Source organism: Bos javanicus, chromosome 7, assembly GCF_032452875.1.
Source record: "Bos javanicus breed banteng chromosome 7, ARS-OSU_banteng_1.0, whole genome shotgun sequence".
NCBI lineage: Eukaryota > Metazoa > Chordata > Mammalia > Artiodactyla > Bovidae > Bos > Bos javanicus.
In genome coordinates, this window is record NC_083874.1 from 34,306,698 (window position 1) to 34,329,294 (window position 22,597).

The 22,597-nt window shown below is 34.3% G+C and overlaps 1 protein-coding gene across 7 annotated transcripts in view; it reads right to left on the reverse strand.

The window, feature by feature from the left end:
• DMXL1 (Dmx like 1) overlaps nucleotides 1–22,597 on the reverse strand; it is a 125,306-nt gene that overhangs the window by 43,724 nt on the left and 58,985 nt on the right. For 4 of the 7 annotated variants that reach the window (XM_061422992.1, XM_061422991.1, XM_061422990.1 and 1 more), the window contains exons 23-33: nucleotides 21,953–22,214; nucleotides 19,665–20,758; nucleotides 19,011–19,202; nucleotides 16,210–16,286; nucleotides 14,837–14,964; nucleotides 14,087–14,335; nucleotides 13,637–13,750; nucleotides 8,796–8,974; nucleotides 2,988–3,118; nucleotides 2,113–2,198; nucleotides 734–935 (exon numbers count right to left, since the gene is read on the reverse strand). In XM_061422992.1, coding sequence (XP_061278976.1) covers nucleotides 734–935; nucleotides 2,113–2,198; nucleotides 2,988–3,118; nucleotides 8,796–8,974; nucleotides 13,637–13,750; nucleotides 14,087–14,335; nucleotides 14,837–14,964; nucleotides 16,210–16,286; nucleotides 19,011–19,202; nucleotides 19,665–20,758; nucleotides 21,953–22,214 — 2,714 coding nt within the window. The remainder of the gene's footprint in view (nucleotides 1–733; nucleotides 936–2,112; nucleotides 2,199–2,987; nucleotides 3,119–8,795; nucleotides 8,975–13,636; nucleotides 13,751–14,086; nucleotides 14,336–14,836; nucleotides 14,965–16,209; nucleotides 16,287–19,010; nucleotides 19,203–19,664; nucleotides 20,759–21,952; nucleotides 22,215–22,597) is intronic. The other 3 variants (XM_061422995.1, XM_061422994.1, XM_061422993.1) reach the window with 1 other exon arrangement.

Sequence of the window (22,597 nt, forward strand, 5' to 3'; positions counted from 1 at the left end):
ATCACTGAGCCACGAAGTACACTGTTTCTTCAGTTAACATTTTCTGTAGTAATTTTCTTAAGGAAGCAAGCACTGAACTGATTTATCTTTTGGTACAAATGCTTTACTTCTTCATGTACAGTAAAACAGTTTGCTAAAAAACTATTCCAAATAGCTCTGCTCCGAAGTAGGTGTTAGGGAATGCTGGCCAACAGTTCAAATCCAGCCTACCTTTCATATTCAAAAATAAAGTTTATTGACTGTATTATATTTAGAATAGATAAGCAACAAGGACCCATTGTATAGCACAGGGAACTTGGCTCAATATTCTGTAATAACCTAAATGAGAGAACAATTTTACAAAGAATGGATACTTGTATGGGTATAAGTGAATTACATCTATAACTAACAGATCATTGTTAATCAATTATACTCCTATATAAAACTTAAAAAAATTCATTGGATCACAGATATGCCCATTCACTTGTTGTTTATGGTTGCTTTCACTCTCCAATGACAGGGTTGAACAGCTCCAACAAGGACTGTAGGGCCAGCAAAGCCTAAAATATTTACTATATAAACCTTTGTCACAAATGTTTGCTAACATCCAGACTATAATATGCATTACACAAAGACACAGATGTGAGCCCAGAACAGAAATTAAATGTAAGAAGTACTAAAACATTTTCTTCTTGAAATACCACTAACATTCTGACTTAGTAAAACTCAAAATAGTATCCATATGAAAACCTACTTGAAAGGAGTGTTTGTAGGTTCCAGCAAAGCTTTGTGGCGGAGAATTGCAGGACCTGCAGAAACACTCTCTTCAGAGGTATGACTTGCAATGAAATTTTGAGGTGGTCCCCCGTGGATTTCAAGTCGTCGGAGAAGAACTTGTTCCCAGCACTGAAGAGTTTTTAGAACAGCATGGCAAAGTGGTGAACTAACTGGAAGCTCTAAAAAGAGAAAATTGACCCACATTTATCTTCTGTAATAAAATGCTATATTCAATCTTACAAACGACTGAAATAAGATATACACATTTTGGCAGAGGAGACGTGAAAGCGAGGTGAGCACAGAAATCCAGAGGACTGAAAAGAAGGATGCTGTAAATCTGTATGGCATTTCAACATAATTAGTGGCCTAGGATAACAGAAAAAGGGCAATCTAGGTCAAAATTACATCATACCTTTACTACTAGAACTTGAAATAACATTTGTGACTTGTGATTTAAATAACTGCTATAGGAATTACTGCATCTGACTTTAATTTCATATGAAAAAAAATGTACCTGAATATTATAAAAATATGTCTGGACGGAAAATCACTTACTTTAAATCTTTGTATCAGCCCAATTTCTGCACAGCATATAACTTACACTTCTTTTGAGAATTAACACAATACACAAGGTAAAAAAAAAAAATTTAAATAATACTACAAAACTCAACACTTTACATTTTACATTTCCATACTTCTAAATCCTGATCCTACTTTCAATCTTTAGCTATTTTTTTACCTTCAAAAATCTAAATAGTATGCTTACTGCAAATTCTTGAGTTTTTTCAAGTTTAGAAGTGATCTACTGATTTAACTACTATGGAATATGAGAATAAACTTCCCTTCTCTCCATCAATCCAATATAGTCCATAATAATTTTTGGTTAAATTAGTATTTTAGCATCTACCTTGTTTTATATACACACACACACACACACACACACACACACACATAAAAATGCGGATCACAGCTAAACTACTTGGTACAGTAATAGTGCCCCTTTCTTTCCTATACAACCTTTTCATCCATCGGAGTTAATAATTACTACATTTTTGCTTTTGTTTAGTCTCCTGTGTGTCTACAATTAGGAAATACCCAACTCTTTGACTAGAGCTATAAACACAGTCTTGGTGCAGTTAATCACATCAGCTGCACATTCCCTGCTTTCTTGGATCCTGTCTTTCTAACAGCAACTAATAATATGATAGACTCATTTATAGATGGTTGCTTTGGTTAAAAGAACCCAATCTTCTACCAGCAGGAAGTTACTAAACTTTTTCTCCACTATTTGAAAAAAATACAAAACAGTAAATCAAAAGCAATGGCAATATTAGTTCATGTTAAGCTATGTATTACCTGCAAGATCATGACCTGCAAAAGGATAGAAAGTCTTCAAATTGCTGAGCACCAGCTGTACCATTGCCAAACGCATCAATGACCAACTATAAATAAAGCAATAGATTTGTTAAAAATTTACTTAGGGATTTAGAAGACTGCACTACTCTTTGTCCCAATAACTCACTACTAGGAATCTACCCTGAAGATATACCTCCACAAAAACAAAACAATATACACATGCAGTTACTCATGTCAGCATTATCTGCAATAGCAAAAGAGTATAAACAACAAATTATCCATCAGGAGAGTAATGACTGAATAACTAGCTTTGAATCATGGAATATTTTAGGGTAGCCATAAAAAAAGAACAAAAAAGGATCTATGAATGTTAATATGAAGTGAACTTTAGCATGTATTAATAAATAAAAAGCAAGCTATAAACATTACATATAATATGGTACCTACTACCTTCTGTGTAAGAAAGCAGCAGAAATAAGATTTTACATACACAGAGAGACACACACAAGCTTATTTTTGAAAACAGAAGGATAAACCAGAAACTCATAAGAATGAGTATCTGTAAACAGCATAGAGGAAGACTCAGCTGGAAGAGATATGCTTCAGATTTGCTTTTTTGTTAAAAATTAAACAGAGACATTTTGGCTTCTTTCTTTTTCAAGTGAAAAATTTATCCCTTATAGTACTGGTTTTTATTACTCTAAATTGTCATAAAGTACACAATCAAAAATTAACTGTGGAATTACTGTTATGGAAGGGAACTTAACAATTCAGATCTAGGTTATAATTCACCAAGATACTAATTTCACATGCATTATTTTCAAAATTAAAAAAACAAAAATTTTTAAAGAAGCTTAAAATTACATATTCCATACCTATATGAATTTGAGTTAGAATGTTCCTGGAGATGGAAATCTGAAGCTAAAACATCATCGTCATCATCATCACTTTCCAGACTCTCCTCTGAATCATATTCAGCTCTACTTTGGGAAGCAGGTAGAAATGGCTAAAAGAAAAAAGTTATATAATTTATTATCCAACTATATGACTTAATACATGCAATTAAATAGCCTAATATCAGCAATTTATTCCATTTTTGAGTACTTCATTAAAAGAAAATAAAGTAGCAAGTATTTGGCTGCTTCTTTTTTGACAGTCTGTGCCTTCAATAACCACTTTAGTTGGTTCGCTTATTTAGTCATCGTATCAACAAAAAATTTATTCAGCATCCACTATGTATCAAAAGTATACTCAATGTAAGAAAATTTAAGACGTATACGCAGTCACTGCTCTCACATAACATATTTTAGTGGGGAAAAATAGGCAAATACTAGAAAACTAAATATAAATTGAATTTAGCTGTGTTATAAAGAAAAAAACAGACAGCACTGGGAATAAGAATATTAATAAGAGTTGAGATAAGCTAACCATAAAAGGCCTCTTTGAAAAGTGTAATTTAAGTGAGACTTAAAAGGACAAGAAGGAATAAGCCATATAACGAGAGGGAAGAAAAGCATTTTAGGCAGTAGTAATAGTTTGCAAAAAGGCTTTAATAAAGGAAAAAAGTTTGGCATGGGAAAAAAGAATTTGGCTGAAGGCTACTAAAGCAAGAGGACAGTGTTGGCAAAAAAATAGAAGAAAACAGCACGTGACAGACAAGGTAGGGTTTTTGGACAACACAGTAAAGAGTGTAATGGAATGCCACCACTGAGTGTTAAGTAGAGTACAGGTATTGATATTTATGCTTTTAGGAGTATCACTATGACCACAGCCTTTTTAGAGAAAAGTCAAATGCGAAGAGTAGAAATGGGAGACATCAGAAATTAAGGCAAGAGCGGGCAGTCTGGATACAGGGGTCAGTCATGGAGATGGAGTTAAATAACACATTCAGAGTATACCTGGGGGAATGCATTGACAGATTTACTGATCAACTTGGAGAGCAAGGGAAAGAGAAGGAAAAGACAATTTCTGGGTTTCTGCTTGAGCAACTACATGGATGAAGATGCCAATTACTAAAATGGGAAGACTCTAGTTGTGACAGGGGAATTACTGAAGAAAATAAAAAACCCAAATCTTAAAGGCCAAGATTCACAGGTCAGGTAGAAAAGGAAGGATAAAGAACATTTCAAAGGAATAAAGAACAAAGTTAGGAAGTAAACTAGAAGAGACTGGTATCAAGAGAACGAGATAAAAGTAATTCAAAATGGAGGAAATGGTCACATGGTTGAATGCTGCTAAGAGGTCAAGTAAGACGATGATAAAGAAGTTTCCATTATATTTGATAACAGAATGGGTGCCACTTGAATCTTAGTAATAGCAGTTTCAGGGGGCAGTTGTGTCAGAAGTCATACAAAGACTACAAGTGAAGGGGACCTATGGTAATAGATAATATGTATACACTTTTGAAAAGTTGAATGAGAATGAGAAGCAGAAAAATGGGATAACAGCTGGAAAAAACTGGGGCGTCAAAGCAGTATTTGGGATGTGAGACAGCAGAGGACTATTCTGTTCTGATGGGAAAAGACAATAGAGAAGACAGAAGGCTAGAAAAGAAAAGCAAGGACAGGATTCAGACTAGCACTAGAGCCTTTGATAGGAAAGATGCTTCCTCAATAGTAAATAAGAGGAGAGAATAAGATGAGAGATTCATGACAGAGTGATGAAAGAATTTTGTCTGATTCTTTTTTTTAAATGACTTATGAGGTCATCAGTTGAATGAGGATGAAAGAAGAGATGTGAGAAATTTGAGAAGAAAACAAAATCTTGGATTCAAGGAAGCTCAATAAAGAAACACAGCAAGAGGAGCAGAACTTCTGGAAGACCTGAGAGAATAGCTTGGTGGTCCTTTGCCCCAAAAGCAGTAATGTGCTGCACTATGCTCAGTTGCTCAGTCATGTCTGACTCTTTGTGACCCCATGAACTGTACCCCTTTTCCAGGGAATCTTCCCAACCCATGATCGAGCCCAGGTCTCCAGCACTGCAGGTGGATTCTTAACCATCTGAGCCACCAGGGAAACTCAACAAAGTTGTCAAAACAATCATTTAAAGATACTGGAAACTGATCAAACACACAGAGAAGTATTTATTCAAGAAAAACTTCTGAGGGACTTCCGTGGTGTTCCAGTGGTTAAGATTCTGCACTTCCACTACCAGGGGTTCAGGTTCGATCCCTGGCTCAGGGAACTAGGATCCCACATGTTGTGTGACCAGGAGAAACAACAACAACAAAAACTACTCAATCTCTGGTAAAAGTGAGCATCTAGCATTTTGGCCAGGGGCTATTTCTAGCCCGACCCCTGCCCTCTGTGACTCATTTGTTCTATCAGTCTGTGAAGACAAAGAACTCGGCTGCCTGGCCAGAGAGGGCTGTCTTTAATAAGAATTCCATGCCCATAAAACCAGAGACAACCACAATGTGGAAGGATACATGTACCCCAATGTTCACTGCAGCACCATTTACAAAAGCCAGGACATGGAAACAATCTAAGTAGTGTCTATCCATAGATGAATGAATAAAAAGATGTGGTGTGCATGTGTGTGTATATATAGCATGGAGTTCTCAGTCATAAAAAAAGAATGAAATAATGCTGAAGATGGACCTAGAGATTATCATAAGAAGTGAAGTCAAAAAGAGAAGGACAGAAAGACAGATACCATATGATATTACTCATAGGTGAAATCTAAAATATGACATATATGAACTTATCCATGAAACACAAACAGACTCACAGATATAGAAAATAGACTTGTGGGTGCCAAGATGGAGGTGGGGTGGGGAATGGGACTTTAGGATTAGTGGATGGAAACTATTATATAGAGAATGGGTAAACAATAAGGTCCTACTATATAGCACAGGGAACTATTGATATATTTAATATTCTGTGATAAACCATAATGAAAAACATGAAAAAGAATGTAATATAACTGGATTACCTTGCTATAAAACAGAAATTAACACAACATTGTGAATCAACTATACTTCAATAAATTAAAAAAAAAAAAATCCCATGCCCAGCAGCATGGTCAAAAACAAGAGTCTTCAGCAGCAAACAATTAGGGAAGGCCAACATCTCAGACAGGAAAGGATCTGCCTGTAATGAAGGAGACCTGGGTTCAATCCCTGGGTGGGGAAGATCCCCTGGAGAAGAGAATGGCAACCCACTCCAGTTGCATGTTATTCTTGTCTGGAGAATTCCATGGATAGAGGAGCCTGCTGGGTTATAGTCCATGGGGTCACAAAGAGTTGAATGGGACTGAGTGGACTAATACTTTCACATCTCAACTAGCCTGTGTTACACACTGGAACAAAGGCAGACCAACCAGAAATTTAACCAAATCCAGGAACAAGACAACTAAAGAAGGCCTTGATAATCAGGAACCATATACCCAGCAAAAGGAACTATGCTTCAAAAATGAAGATGAAATATACTCCAATATAAATAAAGCATATAATAAACATTTGCTGAATGAATCAATGACTGCAAAAGGCAATGTGAAACAAGGTGATATAAATGCCCTTCTTTACCCTGAAGCATATTGGATATGAGAAAAACAAAATCTACTGCCTAATAGGCCTCAGGGATTGGTGTCATTAGGAAATAGTGAGGAGTCAATTAATACAAGGTAGTAAGGAAAGAATCCAGAAGTTAAGAATGTGAGGAATTTGGCTGTCCACAGAAGAGGATATATACAAGAAGTTCTTGCTAGGCATGGTAGGACAAGAATGTAAAACTACAGATCTAAGTTGGAACCATGCAAAGCAAATCTTAATAATCAATGAAAAAACTACAAGTGTTCTGTGACTATTAACAAATTCATCAAAACACTAAAAACTCTTACAGTCAACTATAAATGTATAGGAAAAAGAAAATAGTGAAAATAATATTTATTTAGTATACTGGTTTTTCCAGTGGTCATGTATGGATGTGAGAGTTGGACTGTGAAGAAAGCTGAGCACTGAAGAATTCATGCTTTTGAACTGTGGTGTTGGAGAAGACTCTTCAGAGTCCCTTGGACTGCAAGGAGATCCAACTAGTCCATCCTAAAGGAGATCAGTCCTGGGTGTTCATTGGAAGGACTGATGCTGAAGCTGAAACTCCAACACTTTGGCCACCTCATGCGAAGAGTTGACTCATTGGAAAAGACCTTGATGCTGGGAGGGATTGGGGGCAGGAAGAGAAGGGGACGACAGAGGATGAGATGGCTGGATGGCATCACCGACTCGAAGGACATGAGTTTGGGTGAACTCTGGGAGTTGGTGATGGACAGGGAGGCCTGGCGTGCTGCGGTTCATGGGGTTGCAAAGAGTTGGACACGACTGAGCAACTGAACTGAACTGCAAAATTAGAATCAGTGAGAATTTATAAAGTGTTTTATTTCTTTGCAAAAAATTTATCAAGAAAGCTTTGAATAGTGCTGGCCTTCTAATTTTATAAAACCCAGAATATAAAGCAAGTATCTTTTCTAATTGTTAGCAAATTGTCAATTCCTTTCTAACTTTGTATCAATATCCAACTTTTTATTGCACTTTCAATGTTGTGAAATATTACCCAGAGTTCTTTTAATGTGAAGGTTTTTTGTTCTTGTTTTTGTTTTTTTCCCCAATTTCAGTATCTCTAGGTCATCTCCATCCTTTTGTCAAACTTTCCTCATTTATGTTGATAAGCTGGTCCTCACTAATTTCTCTTGGGTGCATATCTAAAGTCTCTCAAATGACAGCAATGTTAAATCCCAGAGTTAGCTATTTTTCTAAAACTTTTTTTATATTTGATTTGAATTTTATTTCCAGTACTCACTTTTCATTTCCAGTTGCACTTGACTTTGTCAGCTAATTTCCTGTTCTGATTAGCCAGTTTTGTAAAACGTCACTTGCATTTATTATGGGAGGTAGGGAGGCAAGACAACTACATGTTTTTCTGTGTATGAAATGAATACTGAATTAAAGGTACAAAATGACCAATCACTAACAGACTTTGAAAGAATTGTTGTGATTGGCACTGATCAAGAGTTGCATGAATTGTTTATACAGTGATTTTTGGACTAAGAGCTAGCAGGAAAGTCTGTACTTTTATGCAATTACTAATATTGAATAAATTGTGGTAACTTTAAACTTGAACAATATTGTTGAGGGATTGATGTTATTTAACTAAAAACTGAAATCTGAGTACATCAGGATAATGCAGGACTACAGCATAGAAAAGGAATTAGAGTTTGGATGGCACTTTGACTTCTGGCAGTCTTGATTCCTTAATCACTACCAAGTACATTACCATTTGGAGAAAGCAAAGGTAAAACCACTCCAGTATTCTTACCTGGAGAGTCCCATGAACAGAGGAACCTAGTTGGCTACAGTCTATGGGGTTGCAAAAGAGTCAGACAAGACTGAGCAACTAATATACACACACACATTACCATTAATGTGGTAGCCAATTTATCTTTTCATCTTCCTATGAATGTTGCATTGTTTAAAATGCAAAAATCTTAATTTATACAAGAATTGCCTTAAAAAATAGTTGAAATATGCCCAAAATATTTTAGGATATATTCTGTGATAATTTACCCTGATAAAATGAACATTTTCTAAACTTGTGTGGCAAAATATTTGGAAACACCAACAATTACACTTAAACATTTTCATTTCTGTTTAACTATACAAATCATCATTTGGATAACATTTGTATTACCTTGGCAATGAAATAGTCCCAGATACTGAGCTCAGGTGGAATGAACTTCTCTTTAACTAACAGTGTCTCCTGGCTTACTGGTGGTGAGGAAGAGGTCACTGAGGCAGATTCTCTGCAAGACATTTTTGATGGCCTAAAACATTTGTTCTGTTTCTCTCCTTCTTCCACTAGTGAAGAAACTAATAAGAACAAAAAAAGTATTACTAAAATAAGCACAATTTTCATTGTACTGATTTCATCTATTTTTACATGAGACTTAAGGTTAACTACAAATAAGTACATACACAAAACTGAGATTGCTATGATAGTAAGGTAAGTGGAGGAAGTGAGACAAAAATCATCTTGTATAGCCATCTTTGTTTTTATCTCATCTAGTCCCTTACTCTCTGAATGTTCATTTATTGTATATGTAAATTGTATATAGAAGAGGATGTAATATCTTCCTATAAATGAGTCCATAATTTAGCTAAGACCATGACAGAAAAGTATCTACATCTTTTTTTTTTTTTTTTTTAAGAATTTCATGGGTGGGGGCAGGGAAAACAGTATCATGAGATGTCAATATTAATTAAAGACAATGATTCTAAGATTCTTCAGCAATCACTTGGCCTCTTATCCCCTAAAAAACTACTACTAATTTTTCACTGAAAATATTAAAAAGTTCAAACACCACAACTACTTACTAAACTGATTCAGACTTTCAGAAATGGTTAGAGATAGAATTTTCTAGTCAATGGAATACAAAGAAGAGGAAGAAAATGCAGTTTTTATTGTTTTAACTTCTAAACACTTTAGAGTCAATATTCCCTTATTATTTTACCTTAGAATATTAAGGGCATAAGCAAAGAAAAACAAGTTATACAAATCTTTAATCCAGACTAAGTCACAAGATGCAAATCACCAGTAGAAAATTAAGGATATCCTGGACATAGGCATGGTCTAATAGATAGGTAAACAACTCCATATTAAGGCAAACCAATATTCTTCTTCAATGATTCCAGCAAGAAGTTACTCACCTTCCAAGGAATACAAGTATTTGTGCTGTAATACAATTTTGCTTTATTACTTGAAGCTACTCAGCTTGCATAAATAGCATGCTCATGCATTATATCAAGTTACAGCCAAGCTGACTCTAATAGAATAATTTAGTTATTTCAGAAAAAAATAAAATAAAATGCATAAAATTAGTATACTAAGAGACTGCTAAAAAGTGGTGATTATTACATAATCTTTCAAATGACTTTAAAAAGAACCATATCAATGTGTAATTTTTTTTCTCTGATCTTATAAACAATTGATAATCAACAATCATGTTTCTAATATATCTGTGGCATACATTTATATACATTCTAAAACTTAAACAATGGTTTTAACCAAATTCTCACTGAGTAAAAAATTTAGAATTTAAAGGTATTTTTAATCTGTCAAAAATTAATGCTGTGTTCCAAGATAAATGTCATTTCACTCCAATATTACCATTCTGCTTATTTTATTTTTAGATTATAAGAAGGCATATGATGTGAACACAGATGTTGAGGGAAAAATAAAACCTATGAGGCTAAATTCATAGTTTTACCAAGTTTGCTATGTCATAAAAATAAGTAGAGTTTTTAAAGCAAAGTTTTGTTTTGTTTTCAGTTTTTTAAAAGGGAGAAAAACATTTCAAAGTATAGTGTGTGAACCCAGGCACATGACATGAAAATGAAATTAACCACACTATGGCGAAATGTTTTAAAATTACAGATTCAATTTCAGAAGGAAAAAACTTATCAAACACTTCTGATGAACAAGGAGAACAGTGGGGAAATGGCAAACAGGTTCACAGTACTGAATGATATATTACAGGAAATGCTACAAGTAAGAAGATTTAGTGGCATCTCCTAGGAAACTAGAAATGACTTGAAGCTTGTCATTAGAGTAGATGCACCCACTTTTCCCTCAAACTGCAGCAAGACCTAAGACAATTTTATGGCTTAAATCATGTTGGATTCAAGTAGTTTTGAAGCTCAGGGGCACTACAATAGAGACTATATATACTGCTGCTGGGTGCTTCACCATTTGTTTTTGAAAAAAGCTAGTAATAAAATATCAAGCAATGTGCATGCCACTCTGTGGATACAAACTGACTGTACTGTTCCATTATTAAGGTAGTAAATGGCTACTTTAATAGTAATAAAAGAAAAATCAGCATTAGGGAGAAATGAAAAGGAATTTGGATATAGACAGAACTTGTGAATTATAAGGGGCATGAAGAAGCTAGAAAGTGGGTTAACAAAAACTGTTATGCATGGGAATTAATAACAATTCTTTCATCTGCAAGTATTATGAAACACAACAAAAATTCTTAAAATATTTTGCTTTGCTTTATAAATGCAATAAAAAGCAAAAGTATGGATTTCTAACTGTTAACAGAAAAAAAAAGTAATTTTTCAAAAACTGCTACTGCTCAACTATCTACTTTAAAAGTTTACCATAATAACAAAATAACTCCATGAACATACACCCAGACCAGTTTTAATTAATTAGAAAAAAGCAAATCCCACATTAACATATGTGGAAATCACAAAGTAAATTAAGTTTGATTAAAAATACTGATTTATGTACAATAACATTTTTGTTAAGAATTCTGACCTGTCAAGCTAGTCTAGTAAAAATCATCTACCATTTTCTCATATTACAAAGCTTAAGTCATATTTAAATTTTATGTCATTAACAGTACATTAACTATATAATAGACTTGTAGAGAGAAAAATAATTTAGTTCATAAGACCATTTTTATAAAGTATACTAGAATCAGAATTTATACCAGAACAAGGAAAACAGTGACTTTTAAAAACTTCACAGTACTAAGTGTATGAAAAAACTTTTTAAAAGATTTTCAAGGGTTATAAGGAAAATATTTCATCTTCAATATACAATACATTGATATTGAATAGCTGAACAGGTTGTCAGGAAAATGAAATGTTTTAGACTTATCCGTTTTCATTTTGCTATACTTAAACACTAAAAAATAAATATATATATTATTTTTCACTGAATTCAGATCAACTTTTCTAATACATCTTTTTATTCCCTTGGTCAACAATGTATACTGAATATTATCTAATGCAATTACACTCCTGGGACATCATGATTACATTTAATAGTAACTCAAACACACAAGGCTACTTACTTACAACCGAAAATTTATCAAGCTGCTGTGCTGCTTTAGTTGGTGTGCTTTCAGAACAACATAATAATGCCTTCACACACTGAGATTTCAGAACTTTGCCTTACACTGAAAGTCACCGCCGCTTGTCCCTTTGCCAATTTTCTGTTCTCAGATTTTGTCTCTCCAACTCTCAGTTTATCTGCCTCACAGGACTGCTACTTCTAATTACTATTACTGCCTTTGCTATTTACTATCTTCACTTCTTCCCTTTTTTCTGTTTTTCTATTTTTTTCTACCAGCTCCTTTACAAACTAAATCAGCTTTAGAAACAGCATGCCTTGGCTTCATCATTAAATGAGGGTACTCTTTTTCTTCTGGTTAGCAAACTGATTAATCATATCATGCCATGTTTTCTGTAAATGCTCTTTCAGTTACATCCATGACGGATTGTATTCAGAATAGTTTCTGGGTTCTTATCGACAGATAAGCATCACAAAATTTATATGTGGCTATACCCAGCCTCACCACTGAGTAAACCATATGTTTTAAGCATCCTGTATTATTTGGACACCATGTCCCAATCCAAGAGGTTAAATATATAGATGCAGATAATTTTTTTCCCTTTGATTATTTAGGATTTGATAAGTGGTGAGATAAGAGTTTTTTACATGGTATTTGCAACTAAAAACAGCTAAATCTGAGTGGTTAAACAAAGAACAACCTGGACTTCGAGTAAAGCTGTTTATGTATCTGTGCTCAGAAATGTTCTAGAATTGTTAAAATTGAGACTTGCTGACTGGTTAGTAAGAATGTATTTTTAATTTTTCATAAGTGTGTGGACATTCTATTTCAAGAATTTATCCCCTTTATAATATTTTACATTAACACGATCACAGTTTTCACTTTCAGTAAGCCTATAAACTGTACTCCCTCTTAGACTTTGAAAGTTCTTTAAATGAATTCAAATATCTGAAGTCAAGTATATATTCCAATGGGAATTTCATGTTAGTCTTTTCTATTTTCATCCATATAAAAATTAAGCACTGGAAATTACTCTTTAAAAATTTCAAAGGAGACGTTATAGAAATTAAAATATCATTTAAAATTTGAAAGCCAAAATTATCACATATGGGCTAATAAATCACAAAAATAAAACAAAGGCAGAAAACATCATGAAGATTTTTTTCAGGTCAAAAAGCTTGTTTCAATCTTTAAATAAATTATATAGTTTTAACACCAGGAAGTTTAGAAAAGATAATAGAACTGTTTAAAATATTTACTTTACATGGTATTATGAACACTTAGAAATCCAAAATCTCTAATGGCCAGAATCATGATATGCAAACATAAAGCAGCCTTATTTGAAATGTTTTTCCAGTCACTTCAAGCCATAGTCTGATTTACCACGATTAGCACTGATATTTCTTTATTTCTACCCATTTAAAAATACATTGAAGTCTAAGGAATAGAAAACATTAAAATGAAGAACTAAAGCAAAATAAAAGAAGCAGGGATGGTTTTCTAAAATGCTAATCATTATTTTAAATCAAAAATATGACTTGATTAATGGAAAATTTTCAATTTTCTAAGTGCCAAACAAAATAAAATCGGCCCACTGTATCCCGACCCTTCCAAAACAACACAAAGCAAGCTGAACTGTAAAAGCCTATTTCTAAAGCTAATATCTTGCCTGCAAGACTGGGAGGGCTATGAGAACTGATGGTTGAAAGAGCTTTGGAAAAGCCCACACACTCCATGGAGAATACCACTACCTGGTGTGGGCTAGGCATAGCAAAGTACCTTCCTGCCAAAAAAAGAAGAGAGAATCTGTATTTGGGATAGAACAAAAACCAATGTTACAGTATTTTTCAAAACAAATTAAAATTTCAATAGTAAACGATTTTAAATTACATTAGATAGTTCTAATCACTGGTGTACCAGTATCTTAAAGTTTAATAATTACACCAGAAACTTCATACTGTATGTTTTCCATAAAACTATTTATTCATGCTCTAAGAAAATGGTTTGTAACATAACTTCCTGTGAATAAATTAAAATGTAATTACATTTAACAAAGTTATCATTCAGATGAATAAAGTGGTAGCCTTCAAAAATAAAATAAAACAGATTAAAAACTAACCAGGTAAAGCTTTTGAGTGTGCCTGTTCTTTGCTGGGAAAACGCGCACCTCCACCAAATACAGCAGACCACATTTTTTCATTTAGAGGGTGGGCTACAATCCGAAATAGTTCGTTACTAGAATGTGTTGCCAAGCCATGGATGAACAGACTAAGATACACTGCTGTGAGAATCTCGCAAAGCAAGATCGTAAGTCCTGACTGGGCTTCCTCCCCAGAAGAATTCAAAAGTTGAACTAGAGAAGTTATTCCTAGGAGAAAGAACAAATATAGCTACCATTAGCTACCACTAACAATAAATTTAATAAATAAAAAAATAACTACAATTCCTAATTTTTGAAAAAATGTTATAGCATCAGGATAAAAATATTTTCTTCCACAGTTTCATAGACCACTAGAGGTTACTGCAGTTAATGCCCAAGTGTTGAGCTATCTGTTCAATTTACACAGACACTGGAAATAACAATGTTTTTCTATTACAACAAAAGCAAAAGTATAAAACGCGATATGACAAAACATTTGAGTTATTTTAGTATTATGATAAAGGAAAAACTAATGTTATATAACTGGATAATTTGTAGTAAATGATGAATAATGAATTGGAATCAATTCTAACAATACTTAACAATGATTATCACACAACAAAACCAAACCAAACCTATTTTTTCCTCATCTGATTAAGTTCAATAAAGCTAAGAAAAAACTTGGGTGTATATATATATATACACATATATATATATAACTTTTTATACCTGGCCATTGAGCTGGTGATGTATTGGGAGTTATGGCTTCATCTAAGCTTCCTGTTTTTAAGGAATGTCGATGGGGAAGCAGTACTGTCTGATACACCATTCCAGTAAACTGATTTGTTTGAAATGAACTGAGAGAAAAAAAATTTAAATAATAACTATCTATAGTGACCTCCAATTGCAATAAAACAATAATAACAAAGAATGACCTAAAATGAATTTCACATTTAATATTTCTATGTTTGAGATCTAACATTTAGAGTAACTTAAATACAAGCTTGTGTGTATTAGTTATACTGCTTTACATACATCTAAATACTATATTGTATACTCTAGTACTATAATAAAACAAAGTGTCCTTTAAATTTTCTAAATTAAAACAGATATGATAGCTTTTAAATATATTTACTGAAAGTCATAAAATACATACAAATGAGAAAACTATTATTGACCACAAATAGGAAGCTTATATATCACAAAGGTATATAATTTATATATCGGTAACAAAGTTGAAAACAAAGTCAGTTTAGGTTCAGTTTGACATTTAACGGCTAGTCTACCCTATGTCAGGGTAGGCTGTGTCAGGTACATGCACCAGATAGCACACGTTTAATGAGAAACATGGAAGAATGAATTAGTGTCTGGAAAATGAAGACAGGATTTCTTCTGAAATGAAGCAAAAATAAAAGAAATAAATAGATCATTTAAGAGGAAACCTAAAAGAAAAAAGGGATCCACAAGTTCCAATATCTGTCTCATAAAAGGAAAGAGAAGAGAGAAGATAAAATACTTAAAGAAATAGAATTAGAGAATTGCAAAGAAAGATATAACCCCATAGTGTCAAACAATATGTTTCAAAAGCCCAGAAAAATTACAGTGAAACCTTAGGACATAAAGAAGAAAATCATAAACATCAAGGACAGTGTAAAATTTTTCTTAGTTCCAAGCCAGTCACTCCCTCCTCTGTGTTCCCTGAACTTTTTACTATCTATCATGTCTATCATGATCAGTGATAGAGTACATATCATTTAAGTATGATGTCATACTACATATCATTTGTAAGTTTATATGTTTGTCTCTAACTAGCATGACCTTAAGGAAGATCTTATTCCAGTGATATCACAATGTCTAGCATTAGGCAGTGATCAATAAAAGGCAGTTAAATAATTGTAAAGAGTTTAACGTGAGATGCATTTGCCATAAAGACAAATGCTAAAACTTCAAAGATGAGAAAAAATGACTCAACATTTCTCCATATGCTTTTTGCACTAGCTAAAGTAGACTGCTGTATACATATTCCTAAAGCAAGAGCACACAAATTCTCAAACCTCAGCAGTTACTACAAACATTCTTAAATTTCACAAGAAGATATTTACCTGTAATTATGACCACCACAAAGGCACTGATAGATACAAGCAGAAAGTGAGGCTGCTAACGTATGCATTACATATACCTGGGGGGAACAAAAACACAAAATTAATTAATAACTTTTAAAAACCGAACCTTTTTCAAGGCCTAATATAATTAGCATTTTTAAAAAAGATGAAAAAACTATTTTGCCCTAATAAACTATTTCCTTTTTTTCCTTAATACTCATTTCTGTCTGGAGATGTCTCACTACAAATACACACACAGACACAAATAAAACCTGAGGCCTCTGGCAGAAATTATAAAATACACAATGGCTACCTAATTTCTATTTTAAGGGCAAATGAGAACAGATGTTAGCTATTCAGCAGAGCAATGAGCCATGTGTTAAAAGCAAGCCCTTTAAGACTCAACCTGTTCCCTCCTCAACCAAAACATAAAGCCCTGCCTGATAATGACAGTTCACTTATGAATTATTCAAGTTACTACAGAAAACAATTTGAAGAGAGTGAAACTTTTGAGAAAGGGAAAGGTATGAAAGATAGCAACTGAAGGAAAATGCTTGTATTAAGGAAGACAGAGCTCTAAACATGGCATGACAAGAGAACTAACAGAAGTAGATCTGAGGATGAAGGAGAAGCTTAATCTAGGTAAGAAAGTAGACTATTCAGAAAACCAGGTTCCTGATCTAATTATCAAGTATGATACTCTCTTGTGCAGATTAAAATCTAATTGCTATTTTTCCTTCAATTATCAATAGACATGTGACATGAATTAAAGTCAAGGATAGCATCATATAAACAAAGACAGCAAAGACCACATATGGGAGACTGCAAAAATAATATTTCTAGCTTCTCTAACGAAAAGGCAGAGTCTGTCTCTCCACTTAATGAGTTTGGGCTTACTTGTGACTTGGTTTGTGCAAGAGGACACAGAAAAAGTGACATGTTATTTCTGAACCTAGTTCTCTAAAAGCCTTGCAAATTTTACTCTGGCTCTTTAAACCCCTGAAACCACTATATGAAATAACCCAGGTGAAATGGTTAACTTTACGTGTCCATCTGACTGGGCCAAGGGGTGCGTAGACATTAGGTCAAATGTTATTCTAGGTTTGTCTGTTAGGGTGATTTTGGATGAGATTAACATTTGAATTGGTAGTCTGTGAGTGGGCCTTACCCAATCAATTGAAGTACCTGAATAGAACAAAAAGGCTGAGTATGAGGAAACTTCTGCTTGGCTGCACTGAGCTGGGACACTGATGGTCTTCTACTTTCAGAAAAGAACTGAAACAATGGCTCTTCTTGCATCTCAGGCTTGCTGGTATTTGGACTGAAACTAACACTGTCAGTTACCCTGGCTCTCAGGCCTTTGGACTCAGACTGGAACTACATGATCTGTTCTCCTGGGTCTCCAGGAGATGCCGACAGATCTTGAGACTTCTCAGCCTCCATAATGAAGTGAGTCAATTGCTTAAAATAAGCCTCTTTCTATAAATACACACTCACACTCCCTTTCAATTCTATTTCTTTAGAGAACACAGTCTAATACTCTAAGCATGCCTACTGGTAGCTGAGACACATCTCAGAGTCTCTGGTCATCCTAACGTCTCCTGACAGTCTTGCAGATGGCCCACCAACCACCAGAAAGTAAATAAGGCCATCTTAGGTCATCCAGTGGAGAAGGCAATGGCACCCCACTCCAGTACTCTTGCCTGGAAAATCCCATGGATGGAGGAGCCTGGTGGGCTGCAGTCCATAGGGTCGCAAAGAGTCAGACACAACTGAGTGATTTCCCTTTCACTTTTCACTTTCACGCATTGGAGAAGGAAATGGCAACCCACTCCAGTGTTCTTGCCTGGAGAATCCCAGGGACGGGGGAGCCTGGTGAGCTGCTGTCTATGGGGTCATGCAGAGTCGGACACGACTGAAGTGACTTAGCAGCATCAGCTCATCCAGAATCTAATCAACATGTTTGCTGACCAAAGACAAATGAGGTATCCAGCTATCAATCCAGCTAGCCCAAACTAGAAGAACTGATGAACCAATCCATAGAATCATGAGCAAAATAAATCAGAGCTATTTTTAGCTATTAATACTAATGTTTCAGGGTGGTTTTTAAGCAGCAGAAGCTGATACATCAGGGATATGTTTATTATTAAAGTTAAATATGGAATGACATTTGCTTAAAATTAGCATAATCTGAGGAAAATTAAATTCCTAGTTCTATAATATGCAATGTGGGCATTTATTCTACTGGGCAGTACAAGAAATAAAGTGGCAAAATTAATTTATAAGGGTTAGGTTATCCAGGAGGGTAAAACTGTAAGAGAGGCTACCATTAAACAAGAAGAAAATGGAAACAGAATATCACAGCTTGTGAGGTAGGGGAGAATCAGATGACAGACTGTGAGAAAAAAAAAAGATACTTACATACTAGTTCTTTAACACAATATTGTTTCTGTCTCTAAAAAACAATCAGCGTTTGTTGTTTTTTTTTTTTGGCTAAGTGTACACTAGAGAATTACTCATAAAAGCATACATACATACTATGATTCTTACCTAAATGAAATGGTTAAATAAGATAAAATTAAAGTTAAAAAAATGAAGTACCCTTTGGGTAAATGATACAGGTAAAATGAGCCTGACCTACAGTCAAGTTTTCTTTGATCAAAATCAATACAAACTTGGCTACATAACAATCACTAAGCATAGGATGATGTTTAAATCATTTATAAAAAGCCTTAACACTTACCTCTTAGCTTTATGACAGTATATAGTTTAATTAAATGTTTGAAACCAAACATACTTACTTTATTGCTCTGGATATCAGGATGGGGTGGTGAATCAAAGTTAATTATGGCATGTAGAATATCATGTGTTAGATTACTAAGGTGCAACAATGGATTGGCAACAACTGTTTTGGCACTGGCTGTACGAGCAAAGAGGAGAGGTACTGAGGTCTGTTCTGAAAGAGGACTAGGAAATATTGGTTCTGCTGTTTCCTTAAAAACAAAGGGGAAAAAGGTTAATCAACTATTTATAGTTATAATCCATTACTTAAGTAAGTCAGGGGTCTCTTTGAAAAGCTTCAGAACGATTAAAAATTAAAAGCAAAACAAACTTTTTCAGAGTTAGAAGAGACCTGAGGTGGTCAACCTTCCACTGATTATAATGAATAATGATGGGATAATATTCTCTTATTATCACCTCACAAAGCCTTCATATAAGACTGTTTAATATGAACTAAGCAGACCTTAGGGTCTGACAAGAAACTGTCCTTAAGCTACAATACATTCACAGCTCTAGAAATTCACAATATGAAGTGCAACAAAAAGTAGCCTTCCTTAAAGTAACCATAATTAGGACAATCAACAATTTGAATATTTAAAAACTAAAAAAAGCAATCTCAAAAACTGTTTTTCATAAAAGTACTATTTGGACTGGTTATCATGTAAGTTACATACCTGCTGAGATTCTTGTAAAAGCAAAATCAATTCCATTCTCACAGATGCAAGACCCCCACCATGGGATCCATGAAGTATGCAGTAACTAAGAAACATCCTCAAGAGAGACTGGTATTTCAAAAGCCACTGTCTTTTTTCCTGAAAATTTTCTCTCAGTTGTTTCACTTTTGTTTGATGAAGCAAATCTTCAGCATCCTCATTTAGTTCAACTGCATCTTCATTTTCACCAAATGCAGACTGTACTTCCTCAGGATGTGAACAATAGTCACAAGTTCTCTGAAGGGCTATCACCTCTTTTTCAAGCCAGTGGTATAGCTGATATCGCAGTTTTCCACCATCTATTTCATAGCCAGTAGATAAAGTACGAAGTTCTACTGTGAGAATCTTTAAACAGGCTCTAAATTTTAACTGAACTGCAATTACATCTTCTGATGGATTTAAAATGTCATTTTCATCTAATGCGCTGAGAGATTCTGTGTAATTAGAACTTGTTTCATCCATTTTTTCCCCAATTTTACCCTCTAAAGGTTTTAGTTCTTTCATTGAAAGTGGGACATCCTCATTTTCTTCATCGTTATCACTGTCCCATTTTAATTCTAAAGAATCATCCTGAAATGCAATACTTGGTTGGCTCCAGTCAAAAGAAAGAGTGGAGTTTGATTGCTTCTCTGAGGAACCCTCTGAAGAAGATCCAAAACCATTCATTAGTGATTTTGACCAATCAATTGCTGAAGACTTATCTTCCCTTGCATCCAATTTTAATGGAGAAGAAGGAGAACAGTCTTTACTAGTATCCAAAAAACTAGATATTCTACAAAAAGGTTTTGTTTTCTTGATGACTTTTGGCATCTTTGATAACACCTCCAAAGCCAGCATAGGGCAGCCAGCTTTTAAATGAGCACTGGCAGTAGTAAAAAATAATCTTCTTTCACTTAAATTAATTGTTCCTGCTAGTCCACTTTTTCCTGTTAAACTCATGTGTGTGGAAAATGCATCAGATGATCCAAAATGACGTCTCAGCAAAAGAGGATGTGTTCTTAGGTAATTGTAGAAATTAAAAACTGCAGGATTGCAGGCTGACATCATGACTTGATCTGAAAGTAAATTCATTTCATGAGCCAAGAAAAATTCTTCAAGAGTTTTTGAAGAAGTTTTGTGTGGCTCCTTTTCTCTATCATGACACCAGTATCCACCTGGTCTTATGAGAAAAATTTAGAAGACCACACTAATACACAGCATTGAATAGACAAGAACACATTTGTAATGAAAGTGTTCTAACACAGTAGGAAAACAAAGGTTTGCTGATTTCGCATCTCTTCAAGTAATAATCTGAGATATTTTAAAACATAGTTCTTTTTCCCCTCCTTTCCTGGATACAACTTCTCAGTCAGTCTGCTTTGCTAGATCTTCCTCACCTTCTCTGCTTTGAAATGCTGAGTGTCCAAGAGTTCAGCATTTGACTTCTTCTCTATCTACATTCCCTGGTTGAACACCTACAGCCCCATGGCTTTAAATACTACCTCTATGTGATAACCTGTACATCTCTAGTTCTAGTCCCAACTCCAACCTGTGAATCTAGAACACTGTATCCGAAGGCCTACATTGTATTTCCACTTACATGTACATAATCTTGCCTCAAGGCTGTTTTATTTACTGTGCCCTTGGCCTAAAAATCACTCTTTACTCATATATCTGCATTGGCTGATTACTCACTCATTTCAATTAGATTTGATGTCAAAGGTCACCTTATCTGAGAAGCCTTTTCTATCTAAAGCAACACTCCCTAAGATCTGCTCTAGCCTTCCCACTATCATTTACCCACTGCTCAAACTAAAAACCCAGGAGTTAAACTTGACTCTCATTCCCTTCAAATTCCATATCCAATTCAGTCCTATCTAGTCAACATTAAAATTACAGTCCAAATCCAACCACTTTTCTTTCACTGTATACCACTATTTTCTTCAAAACATTTATATTCAATGAATTTGAATTTTATAATTCAATGAATTATGTGAATTTATATTCATAGATGTTGATAACATCTATGTTCAATACACTGATTTAATAAAAACAGAAAATCCAAAGCCCTTGGTTTTCAAAGGATTTAACTTTCTGGGAGGGCAGGAGGCGGGTAATAAACTGTATACATAACTCTGTGTCCCCAACTAAACCATAAAGTCTTGGATGATTTATGTCTTCAATTTGCTTTTGCATTATCCTTAGTATCCAACAGTGTGTTCTGAACCTGGTAAACTCTTAATAATTAAGATCTTAGAAGTGTTGCTTACCATCATCCTTTGTGACAGGTTGCTTTATTAATGTTTCCAGAGCACTACTATAATCTTCTAAAATCCAATATGCCATACTTCGAAGGAAAGGATCATAATGCATATTTATATTCAACATATTGAGTTCACTGACAGGAGAATCAATTCCCAAAATTTTTTTACGTAAAATAGATTTATATGTTGCAGATGTATCAAATTCAGACTCATAGAGTCTTGCTATTACAAGAGCCAACTGAATGTCATTCAGTTTCTCAAGACATACCTTCAAAAAGAAGAAATATTGTTTATAAATAAGGGTATCTTTTGTTTTAAAAGACTCAAACTGACAATATCTGAAATTAGTGAACAAGGATAATAAGTAAAACATGGTGCTTACTTCAGCAAATCCACTTGACAACACTTATGTTAATTTAACTGGTAGTAAAAGTGGTGGTGGTGGTCGTTTAGGTAGTACCTTTAAGTATACACTTGCAAAAAGACTTAGTCTAACGGAAAAATACTGAATAATTCTAATAACATCAATTTAAATGACATATTTTGTTTTAACCTTGAGTTTTCACTCTTTCCCATCCACCTCAGCAGACTGATGTTTCCAAATCAAAAAGCTGTTTTGAATCATTTGTATGAAACTCTGAGCAAAAGGGC